This window comes from Phocoena sinus, chromosome 17, assembly GCF_008692025.1.
Source record: "Phocoena sinus isolate mPhoSin1 chromosome 17, mPhoSin1.pri, whole genome shotgun sequence".
NCBI lineage: Eukaryota > Metazoa > Chordata > Mammalia > Artiodactyla > Phocoenidae > Phocoena > Phocoena sinus.
The window spans coordinates 17,880,417-17,893,822 of NC_045779.1; the positions used below are offsets into that span (position 1 = coordinate 17,880,417).

At 36.8% G+C, this 13,406-nt stretch overlaps 1 protein-coding gene across 10 annotated transcripts in view; it reads right to left on the reverse strand.

Moving 5' to 3' along the window:
- Window positions 1-13,406, reverse strand: part of STAU2 (staufen double-stranded RNA binding protein 2) — a 313,184-nt gene that overhangs the window by 252,304 nt on the left and 47,474 nt on the right. For all 10 annotated transcript variants that reach the window (XM_032609768.1, XM_032609767.1, XM_032609764.1 and 7 more), the window contains one exon: window positions 6,729-6,864. In XM_032609768.1, coding sequence (XP_032465659.1) covers window positions 6,729-6,864 — 136 coding nt within the window. The remainder of the gene's footprint in view (window positions 1-6,728; window positions 6,865-13,406) is intronic.

Genomic DNA, 13,406 nt, shown 5'->3' on the forward strand with positions numbered 1-13,406 from the left:
AAACAGTCCAAATGCCTTCCTTATTTAACTTGCTGTGACTCATACTACACATGGTAAGAGAAAACTACTTTACTAACCTAGCTACAAGTAACTGGACCAGGAACTGGACACATTAGCCAAAGGCAACCAAATACTGTTTTGACATAGAACACACCAACCATACCTGAGGACAAGAGGCACTTGGCATGGGCGCATGCCATGAAATTGTTCCAGATTGAATGATGGCATCTAATATAACCAAATCCTTTTGGGAAAGAAGTATCAATACTAGATGAATGAAGAATAGATGTGTCACTCAAACTTAGGTTGTATCCTAAACAATGCCATTTTCTCCAAGATACATTACACATCCCTGTTCTGAAAGCTCTAGACCCTAAAGTTCCTCCTCCCGTAAGTACCTCCAGAAAACCCTCAAAGCCAAAGATAATCTTCGAATGCCCTTCAGTGAGGCTTTAAAGAATGATAAAATGGACTCCTCCTAAATATCTCCCAGGCAATTTAAACCCAACACAGTCAAAACCAAATCCCTCATCTTTCCAAAGATCTACTCCAACTCCTCTCATTGTGAACACTATTACCAGTGACCCAGATATGTGAAAGTCATCCTTAATACCCTCTATCAACCAATGCCTACAAATGAACCTATTTACAAAACAGGATAGTCACAGAAATGTATGGCTACCAAGGGGAGTGGGGGGTGGGAGGAATAAACTGGGAGATTGGGATTGACACATACATACTACTATATATAAAACAGATAACAATAGCACAGGGAACTCAATACACTCTAATGACGTATCTGGGAACAGAATCTTAAAAAGTGTATATATGTATATGTATAACTGATTTACTTTGTTGTACAGCAGAAACGTAACATTATAAATCAACCATACTGCAATAAAAATTAACTATAAAAAAATTTTTTTAAATCAATCCCCAAGTCTACCTCCTAAATATCTAGACACTGTCCCCTCCTCTCCATCCCCACTATTCCAGGCTCTCATCACATTAGGCCTGAGTTACAGCACCCTCGTAATACATCTTTCTCCCTTGAATTTTCAGCCTATCCAAACTATTTTCCAACATACTGTGAAAGCAATATTCCTAAAACAGACATACAATTATTTTATCCCTCAGCTTAAAATCCTTCGAAGGCTTCCAATCGGCCTCAGGATAAAATCTAAACCTCTTGGCATGTCACTTGAGGACATCCACATTATCGACCTGCCTGAACTTCAGCCTTTTCATTCCACTCAAACCAAATTGCCTGCAAGTCCATGAATGAACTACACTTCTCAGGATTCCCTGCCATTGTTCCCAAAATCTAGATTGCTTCTTCTTACCTTCTTCACCTGGCTTATGCCTCATTAACCTTGAAGATTCAGTTCAGGTGTCAATTCCTTCTGGGAGGCTTCTTTAATTCCTCAAACTGAGTGCCCTACTTGTTCTCAATGTTTCCATAGCATTCAATGGACGCATCTATCACTGTGTTAGTTTCTTTTCATTGTCTTCCTCTTCTAGCAGACTAGAGTCTATCAGATTGTCTTTCATCGAAGTATCTAACACAACACATGGCAAAGGGTAGGCATTAGGTAAATGTTTGCTGAATGAGTGCAGTCTTGCTGAAGTCCTTTCACTTGGTATTATTATCTCTAGTTAGCAAATGAGGAAACTAAGGGAGGCCCAGGGTCTTGTCTGAGATCACATAACCGAAAGCATCAGAACCAGGATTTGAACCAAATGTTCTGACTGTAATGGAAATGATTTTCTCTCTGAATCTTTGCCTTCAGGGAACCACCGTATAAAATAATTGTGCTCTGCAGAGCAGTCTGGATGGGACTAAACCCTGTTTCTCCAGGCTGGGCACAAACCCAAGCTTAGTCAATTAAAGTATCCCCTCATCCCAAATGTGGTCTGAATGAATTCTGGGATCTCCAAATTCTGGGATGAACAGGCTACTCGGAACTTTTCTAAGAACTATCCAAAAACAAAACAAAAATGTGTTCCTCCTCCAGTACAAGTCTAAGGACTATGTAGCGTATAAGGTACAGCAAAGGGAAGAGAGTGTCTTTGAAAATAAAGTCAAGCACAGGAAAAATGAGACAAGAGCTAGAAGCCTGAAGACTTCCCCAAGAGACCTCCCAGTTACATACAGCGGAAATTCCCATTCTCATATAATATAGTTTGGGTTGTGGCCCTTTGGCAATCCGCATCTGTAGGTCAGAGGGCTTTCCGGCCATTAGCCATGCAATAATGCTTTTTTAATCTGTGAATACAAAAAATTGATAAATTATTTGTCGGAGGCCTGATTTCAGCCATTCTACTCCTTGAGATAATGTATGTAAGTTTTTATAACAAAGGTGGGAGAACAAAAGCATAAAATTGTTCTCCAATCTTTATATCTTGTGCTCTGTCATTAGTGAACAGTGCCCCAAATGAGAAAGAAAAAGACTTCTGGACATATTCATTTTCAAACATCTTGGGTGCAGCAAAGGGAGACACAGGTATTTTAGAATCTGAGCTGTATCCACAGAGTTTGCTCATGGATAAATCTTTTTTCTCCAGCAGTCATAAAATGGGGTGGAGGGAGACCTTTTTATGAGTTCCTCCTTAGGCCTCTGAATAAGTTCTAGTGGAGACACCTCATCAGAAAAGAACAGATTAAAAGCATGGGTAATATCTAATTAATTGATATTATTTTAAATGGAAAATGAAAAGACCTTTTCAAAAATCCCTCTAAATGATACTTGTTTCTTAGACTTCTTAACCTTTCAGTCCCTGCCTTATTAAGAAGCTACTGATTCATTTGGAGTCTGACAAGGAGAAGAATGTCTCCTCTGACCTTTGGCTCCAAATTCCCTGTAAAGCATTCAGGTGTTGCCATCTGCAAATTAAGGTCATATGTGAAACCATAATTTTAGCAGCCTAATGAGTAATGGGTAGGTTTGACCTTTTGTGAGCAGAGAGCTTTTAAGTTGAAACATGGTTCGGCAGCTTACCAGTACTTCCTTATTTTCTTTTTACCCTTTGTGATCTAAAGACTCTGCAAAATTCTGAAGGGAAAGTCCACTTGATCCATTAAATGGGAATGGCCTAAGGCACAACCCTCTAGAGAAGTCATTAAAAAATTCTTGCAGCCCTCATGACATCCATGGAATCAGATCCTGAAACTAGAAATTGCCAACAAAGGAAAAATGACAACAATCTTAACAGAAAATCTAAAACAGAAAAAAAAAAAAAAATCAAACCAAACCACCAGACCCCTGTCACATTCTCACATCCGAACTCCTCTCCCCCAGGTCCACTCTGTTCCAGCCACACTGGCGTCCTGGTGGTGGCATCAACGCACCAGGCACATGCCTACTTCAGGGGCTCTGCGCTGCTGTCTCTTCTGCCTGAACGTTCTCCCCTCTCTCACGACACCCACACTGCTTATTCCCCCTGCTCCTTTAGGTCTTCATCAAAATTGTCACCTTACCCAGGACAGAGATTACTGTCTGATTTTTCACTGTTTTAGAACTAGATTTCTTTCATTTAAAAATAATAAGTTCATTAATCAAAACTTTACTTCAAATAACGGACTACAGATATCAAAATACAATAAGCATTTAAATATAATACCCTCATGAGTCTTCATTACAGTACATTAAAAGTAAAATATCTTTCAAGTATAAAACAGACAAGGTGTTCCTATCTCAGGTGATCCCACCTATCTGTTGTACTCAAGTAGGCAAATAGTTTTATTTATATTAGGTAACCTCAGACTGATGAGAAAGACAGTGGTTATGTAACAGAAAAAAGAGAAATAAAGCGACTATAAGAGAAACAGTGTATCCCTCTTGCCTCCCGTGCAGGGTGGACACCAAGTTGAGAGCTGGTAAGCCTGCCAGTGGATGTTCCAGAGTTAGACAGAAGAGGGTGAGAATGGAACAACATCCAAAGGAGCCAAGGAGAGCTAAGAGTTGAGGCCAAGACAGCAAAGGGAAGATGGTAAATACTCTCTGACAGCATTACCGGGGGGAAAAGACGGACTACAAGTCACCAACTGCAGGTTTCAGCAGGGCAGGCAAGAGAGGTATCAGCTACCTGGTGGACAAGAGACATTACCACAAAGACAAGAGGAGCCCGCACCCTCCCTTCCCACCAGGACAATACAGAAAATTCCCCCCAGACACATTGGGGAGGAAGGGGGGAGAGGCAGAAGGTTTTCTTAGAGAACTCGAACAATATTTAAACGAACCATTTACAATTTGAATAGGACTAGATCTTAAATGGCAATTTTTCCACTACCAAGCAAGACTCCAAAAAGTATTAGATTGTCTGTTGATTAGATAAGTAACTTCTCCTAATATCTGAATTGTAATAATTGGTCGGTAAACATACAAAATGATTTTAAAAGCATCAGCATCCCAACACTAAGAGAAATGATATGTGACTGGATAGAGGTTATCAGCTAACACTACAATGGCAATCCTACTGCAATACAAATGCATCAAATCAATATATTGTATACCTTAAAACTTACACAATGTCATGTCAATTATGCCTCAATTAAAAAGAAAAAATGTTTAAGCACCAGCAAATATCTGATCACACATGAGAAAGAATTACTTAGGCATAGAAGCAGTGGGAGAAATCACACCAAAAAATTTAATAGATTAGACCATATAACATTTAAAACTGTAGTTTTTAAAAACAAACACAAAACTAAAAGCCAATTTTTTAAAAGCAGGAAAATCAAACAAATAGAATAGACTTAATGCTAATACCCTCAACACATAAACATTTGAAGACTGATCAAGCAATGCAATAAAAATTAGCAAATTAAAATAGACAAATCAAACTGGACAAGTAACTAATATATTTGAAAAACTGTTGAGCCTCGTAAGTTATCAATAAAAGCAAAAAACATTAAACATACCACTTTTTAACTATCAAACAAGACAATGTGTTTTAAACTCAATGTTGTCAGAACAGTACAAAACATACTATAAGAAATTAGTATACGCTTTAATGTAATCAGGTAATATCAATAAATTACTCTTCTTAACCCAATATTCCCCTTATAGTAATATATCTTAAGGAAATAATCAGTGATGTGAATAAAAACTTGTATATAATTTTTACAGCAACATTATTTATAATTGTCAAAAAAAGGGGAGGGGCTTCCCTGGTGGCACAGTGGTTGAGAGTCCGCCTGCCGACGCAAGGGACGCGGGTTCATGCCCCGGTCTGGGAAGATCCCACATGCCGCGGAGCGGCTGGGCCCGTGAGCCATGGCCGCTGAGGCTACGCGTCCGGAGCCTGTGCTCCGCAACGGCAGAGGCCACAGCAGTGAGAGGCCCGGGTACCGCAAAAAAAAAAGTGGGGGAGGAACAATGTAGATGATCAAAAACAGGTATTTTTTTTATATACTTATCAAGTATTCATTGTTTATACCTGTTTAAATACTGGTAGAGTACACCCTAGCCATATGAAGCATTATATAACCATCAAAAATATTTTTCAAAGGCTACTTAAAGATATGAAAAATGCTATCTGTATAAAGTGAAAAGAGGGCACAATACTGCATATTCAAAATGAACAAATGATGATATATTCATACAAAGAAACATTATTCAGCAACAAAAACTGGATGAATCTCAAAAAATGCAACATGGATGAATCTCAAAAAAACAAAAACAAAACAAAAAAACCATTATATGAAGTGAAAAAAGCCAGGCACAAAAGAATAAATACTGAATGAGTCTATTTATAGAAGTTCAAGGGCAGGCAAAACTAACCTATGGTGATAGAACAGTGGTTACTTCTGGGAGGAGGTGTATCAAGTGCAAATAAGTCTGAGGAAATTCTCAGGGTGATGCAAATGTTCTGGAGTTTGATGGGGTGGTGACCACAGGAGGATATAAATATGTTAAAAAGTCATCAAATAAACTATAAATACATATATACATAAATGAAATAATAAAATAAAGTCGTCAAGATGCACATTTAAGATCTGTGCATTTTACTGTTCATATATTATACCTCCATAAAGTAATACAGAAATTGCATATAAAGGATAATTTCCATTTGGTTAAATATATTTATATGCAAAGAATAAAAAGAATGTAAAGTACAACAAAATATTAAAGGTGTTTAATTCTGGGATTGCAAATTATTTGTATTTTTAACTTTCTGCATTTCCACATTCTCAACAATGAGTTACATGACTTTTATAAATGATCAGGGAAAAAAAACCCTGAACTTTTTAAAAGAATTCTGCCATGCTTGCAAAAGAAAATTCTGTTACACTTATAACTATCACAAAATTATTCAATGTGCAGAAATACTTAGTAAATCCTTCTAACAACTTTCCTATAAGTTATAAAGTCATATTTGCAAGGTATGCGGAAAAATTAAGAAAAGCACTAATTAAGCTAAGCATCTGCTTGGTGACTAAATGAGCAAGATAACTGGAAAGCCCACACCACACTGTGGAATGATTTTAAAACATGGTCCTGCGTGCAGCAAACACAGGGCTCTTATGACTCAGCAACAACTAGCTCCTGAAAAAGTTAATTTTCTTTATTACTTTAAGTATTCCTGATAAGCTTGATGTATCTAAATTCCATGCAAAATGCCCCAAGTGAATTTTCTTTACAACAAAAATACCTTTTGAGTTTCAGAAACTTTTACAGTATGCGTAAAATAATAAATAAGAACAAAACCAAAGAAGACATACAAACCTCTGATTGTACATGCCCCGAAAGTTGTAATTAGCTCTATAATTTGGGAAAGGCTTTGGATCTAACGGCCTGTAGATGGCAGGCTCTCCCCTTTTCATAGCAAGCCCATTCAGTTCCACAGTTGGTGTTATACTACCTGTTTAAAAGAAATATTAAAGGCACACAAGTGAAATATTTCCATAATAAATCATGCAGTCCATATTTATTTTACATATAATTACAATGGAAGACGGTGGCAGTGGATGCCCTTCTGCCTGATTTTCTAAGGGGGTGCATAAACAAGCTACATAAACAGGAAAATCGTTTCTAGTGAAATCTCTTTGGGGTTGCTGCAACATTTTCTGTACATTAATGACCAAAAATTCAACTTTATAGTCCCACTGTTTCAAAACAAGGAAAACAGAAGATTCACAGATGGCTTCGTTTGGATATTATAAAGCAACTACTGAATCTCAAAGTTCCTTACTCCAGAAAGCTTACAACTACTTAATCATTAAAAGCATTATCATCTGTGAATATTTTAAGTTATATTTTGGTTATCAAGCAACTAGAATTAGCAATATGTACAGGGTCATCAGTAACTCTTGGACTTATCTGATGAAAATAAATTTTGAGTTTTTTCTATAACCAACAACAGGACAAAACAGTAAATACAAGTAATGCTTTCTGTGGATAATCTTAAAAGATACATGCTGAAGCATTTATGGATGAAGTGATATGTCTGAGATTTGTTTCAAAATAATTCAGAGGACAGAGAGATGAGAAACAAGATGGGATGTGTGAGTACCTGTTGTGCCTGACAACAGGTACAGGGATGTTCAATAGCTTATCTTTTCTACTTTTGTACAAGTTTGAAAAATCCCATAAAATGTAACACACAATGTACAGTTATTATGTCAAGTTATTTTCAGTGCCAAAAAAAGTTATTTAGTAAATACACATATATGTTCCAAGTAACAAATCACAAAAATGAATCTAAAGCTTTAATAGAGAGTAAAATTTATTTCTAATGTAAATTCTGTATTATTTCATTTGAATTATGCCTTTTGCACCATACATTTAAGACTCCCCTTCATCGTGAACAAAAATGGATCCACTTACTGCAGCAGAGAAACTGGGGCACAAAGTACTAGCTGAGGGGTGGTGGAGCCTGACACAAATGCACAACTGGCTGCTAGGTCACAAGCAAGCCATCAAGAGTCATAAGCTGCTCATTTTATGTCTCATCTCTAAAGAATTCACATGAAACCGCTGAAGAGCATAATAAGAACAGGAACTAAACCAAGGTTAAGAAAAAGGAAAAAATAAAGGAGGCAGGAGGACAAAGGAGAAAGCAGAAAAGAAAAAGATAAGGATAAGAAAACAGCAAAGAAAAGCTAACATGTTAAGTATTAAGTCGAATGAGTCCAAACCCCAAATTTAACACAAACACTCAGGGCAGAGGAAGAGTAAGTCAAGCACAAAGGGATTCTTTCTTTGTTTCTTACAGCATTTTACCGAGGGATAAGTAAAATGTACAAACCTTAAGCATACAGCTCCATGAGTTACTATACATGTAACACTCATACAACCACCATTCAGATCAAGATCTGAACATTTCCATCACCCAGAAATACCCAGTCAATACCCACCTCTCCATGTTATCCATTCTGACTTCTGTCATCATAGATTGGTTTTGCCTGTTCTTCACATCTAAATGTGTATTAGTTTGCCTTGCTTCTTTCACTCAGCATAATGCTTTGTTGAATATCACTTTCAAACTTTCCCACTGAAAAGCATTCCACTCAGTTTATCTAATCTGCCCTTGATGGGACATCTGGGTTGTTTTCAGTTGGAGGCTATTAAGTATCAAGCCACCTTGAACACTCTTCAGAAGTCTCTCAGCAGACCTATACACTCTTTTCACTTGGGTATACACCTAGTAGTGGAATTGCTAGGTCAGAGGGTAGGTTCATGTTTAACAATAAAGTTAAAACTACCTAACAGTTCTCCAAAGATAATTTTTAACACCGAAGAGCCATCCACGCCTTAAGAAGTTTCCATTTTTCTTATTCCATAAAGATTTCAGTTTACTAATTAACAGATTAATCAGTTGTACAACTTATGTCATTATGAATTCTACTTTGCAACAATCATACAGGCACAAATAGCATAAAGTTCAAATGGGAAAACTAGAAAAGAAAAAAAAACCTTGAAAGACCTCATCCTTTAAGTATGGCAATAAACAGGAAAGTAATGTGTTTGAAAATGAACAGTGAGATGATTTTAATGCACTGGTAGGATATACTATGTCTGCCGTCCACACCAAAATTGCATTTTAAACTAGGTAAAAGTACTGTATTCATATTATTTAAATAAAGAAATAATCTCATACAAATTCCTCATCTGAAAGGAAGGCTACAGTACATTTTCTTCATAGAAATGCCAGCAACTGGTGTTCTGAAGGAGAGTAGAAGAGAAGCAGAAAAGCACAAACCACACAGAAAAGGTTTCAACTCCTTTGAGTGAAGTACTCCATCTGTTTCCTACAGAATGAGACTGACATCTCCACATGTGCATACCTCTCGTTACTTACATAGTAACGCTCTCACAGAAAACATTTAAAGAATAACTTCAAACTATGAGCTGTCTCTAGGAAATGCTAAGTACCATTGTTTTCAACATGTGACGGTTAGACCCAGGTAGCATAAAGATAATCATTGCATAGGTATCCTCATGTATTTTATGGCTATAGAGTTGACACTGTAAACACATAATCAGTTTTTAGTGGTTTTTAGATACATTAAAGGAAATTTCTATATTTACCAATGATAAAAAAAGACTAATTAGATACACAAACGTATATAACAACAATTGTGGACTCCTATCATCTGACAGATTAAAAACAAGATGCCACAACTAGTTTTCAAGGAGCCATGTATTACTAACACTTAAAGAAACAACTTTGTAGGAAGTTAGAAAAGTCCCTGGAACATAGTAGTCACTCAATAAATATTTGTTGAAAGAATGAATTGATTAATCCATAAATCAGGGCTCTTGGAGAAATTATTGGAGTCAGGGCAGGGAAAACACAAGATGACCCAGGAACATCTTATCGTGCCAGAAAGAAATGCCCAAAGAATGATGAGGAAAGTATCTGAAGGACACAGGAGTCAACCTGAAGTGGTCATACCACTGGCCAAATCTGGGACAATTTGAGCATCAAAATAAATAATGACGATTGTAGATCCTAAACCTGTAGGTAAAACAGAAATCCAAAAGTCTATAGTGATATAAATAAACAAACAAACAAAAATGACAGGGACAAGAAAGCTCTTGGGTAGAATGCCAACTAATAAATCGAAAAAGAATATGGAATTAAAAATCACCCTTTGGCAACCTTCAGAGTAGTCATGGATTCAGACAAGAGTCATCAATCATCAGTCTTTCATGTAGGTGAAAGAAAGTTTGACAAGGAACAGAATGTTTATATAGTCTCAAAGTACCTCCTCAGAAAATAATTGTTCAGGACTTCTCTGGTCGCACAGTGGTTAAGAATCTGCCTGCCAATGCAGGGGACAGGGGTTCAAGCCCTGGTCTGGGAAGATCCCACATGCCACAGAGCAACTAAGCCTATTTGTCACAACTACTGAGCCTGCGCTCTAGAGCCCGCGAGCCACAACTACTGAGCCCGTTTGCCACAACTACTGAAGCCCATGCGCCTAAGAGCCCGTGCTCCACAACAAGAGAAGCCACCGCAATGAGAAGCCCGCGCACCGCAATGAAGAGTAGCCTCCGCTACTCTCCGCTACTCAACTAGAGAAAGCCCGCGTGCAGCAATGAAGACCCAACACAGCCAAAAATAAACAATAAATAAATAAATTCATTTTAAAATATATTTGTTAATTATATTATTTAATAATAAAACATACTTAAAATTAGTTAACTTTACAATACAGAAGCCTGGCAGACATACTCTTCACCAAGAAACAAAAGACATCACTAATGGGACAAATCAGTATCGTGTGTCTCCTGATATGAAACACTGAGATGAGTCCAGGTCACTTCTGTGATATTCATGCTAAAAGTGCATAAATCATGAGGAAACACCAGACAAACTCCAGCGAGGGGCATTCTACAAATGATGTGTAGAAATGTCAAGGTCATAAAAAACAGGAAAGACTGAGGAACTGTTTCAGACTGAAGTGGAATGAAGAGAAACAGTAAGCCCTTGATGCTGATTAGATGCTGGTCTTACAAAGGACATAACTGGGACCATCAGTGAAGTGTGACTGGAGTCTGTGGAGTACACGGTGATACCAAACCGATGTTAACTTCCTGATAGGACAGTGTCTGTGTACTTAAGAAATAATGGGTAATGGGACACCATGTCCATAACTTATTCTCAAAAGGTTCAGAAATGTTAACCATTTCTGAGTGATGGGTACCTGGGAGCTCTATGTACTCTTTCTACAAAATTTATATGTATAAGAAATTATTGCTAAAAAAAGTTTTAAAAAATCAGAGGAAGGAGAAAGCAAAGTAGTTCTATGATATCCTTCCTCCTCATTAACAGCAGATTACCCATGCTGTACTAAATTTAACTCCTCTCTGGGACATAACTACTATTTAAGGTCCATCTACTTCCTGTGAATTCAGGACCGGATCTCCCCTCCTCTGCAGTGCAGACAGGAATGGATTGTCTTTTCAAGAAAAGTGCTAAGTTATATATTAAAAGGAAGAAAAAAATCTTGACTCCTACTTCACCTCATACATAAACCTCAATTCCTGACAGACTGTAGATCTAAATTTAAAAGATAAAATAATAAAACTTCTAAAAATAATATGAAGTTATCGTCACAATTCTGTGGGAGATAAAGATGTCTTAAATAGCACAAAAAAAGCACCATACCATTCCAGCAATTCCACTTCTGGGCATTTATCCCGAAAAAACAAAAACACTAACTTGAAAATATATATACACCCCCACGTTCATGGAAGCAAGCTAAGTGTCCACTGATGGATGAATGGATAAAGAAGAGGTGATGATACACATATACAATAGACTATTATACAGCAATAAAAAAAAATTTTGCCATTTGTGACAACATGGATGGCTCTTGAAGGCATTATGCTAAATGAAATAAGTCAGACAGAGAATGACAAATACCATATGACCTCACTTATATGTGGAATCTAAAAAAAGGAAAACACAAAAAAACATAACTCATAGATACAGAGAAGAGATTGGTGGCTGCCAGAGGTGGGAAGTGGGGGGAGGTGTAATAGGTGAAGGGGGTCAAAAAGGTACAACCTTCCAGTTATAAAATAAATAAATCATGGGGATGTAATATACAGCATGGTGATTATAGTTAATCATACTGTATTTTATATTTGAAAATTGCTAAGAGAGTATATCTAAAGCTTTCTCATCATGAGAAAGAAAATATTTTAATAACTATGTATGGTGACAGATGTTAATGAGATATTCTGGTGATTTCACAACATATACAAATATCAAATCATTATGTCATACAGTTGAAACTAATATAATGCTATGTGTCAGTTAGACTTCAATTTTTAAAAAGCACTAACCATAAGGGAAAAGACTAATAAATTAGACTTCATTAATATAAAAATTTATGTTCATCAAAATGCACCATTAGGAATATGGAGATATTTGCCATACACATATCTGACAAAGTATATTAATCCAGAATATGTAAGAACCCTATAAGTCAATAAAAAATTGAAAAAATTTAAAAACTGACAAGGCAGTTTCTTAACAGGAAAAATATATCAACAGCAGAGAAGATCCTAATGGCAACAGGCATATGAAAAGGTGATCACTTTAATTATTAGGGAAATGCAAATTAAAACCACAATGAAATACTATCATATCCCCAGAAGAACAGGTAGAAATTTTAAGATACCCTATATTGACAAGGATGTGGAAAACTCTCATATACTGCTAGTGGGAGTGAAATGTGATAAGTTTGACATTATGTATTAACACTGAAAACATGCAAAACCTACGACCCAACAATTCCAATCCTAGCTACACAGCCAACAAAAATGTATACATACAAGAATATTCATAGCAATCTTACTTCTAACAGCCCCAAACTAGAAGCAACCCAAATGTCCACCATTAGTATAATGAATAAGTAAATTGTGGTATATCCATGCAGTGGGATACTACATAGCAAAGAAATACTAGACTGTTAACACACAACACAATGAATCTCACAAACATGACATTGAGAAAAACAAGCTATCACAAAAAAGTATGAGGCATGATTCCAAAGCAGGCACAACAAATCTAGGATGACAGAGAGAAGAGTGGTTCCTTTGGAGATGTTTTAACCACTAAAAGAGGGCATGAGGGAGGCTTCTGAGGCACTGGTAAAGCCTGCAAAGTGTTCACAGTGCAAAACGCCATCAAGGCTCAACGACCATAATCTGTGCACTTGCCAGAACATAATATTAGGCTTTATTTTAAAATTTTACCTCAACAATGAATAAACGTGTAAAATGTCATACAAAAAAAATAAAAATAAATAAAATTAGAATTTACCCCCCAAAATCTACTCATTCTGTCAGCGCACTGCAACATTCCACGGTGGAAACTCTTATCTCCACTGGTCTGAAAGGCCAGGGAGCCAGACTCTCTCCTGTTTCCTTCCTCTGACTCCTTTG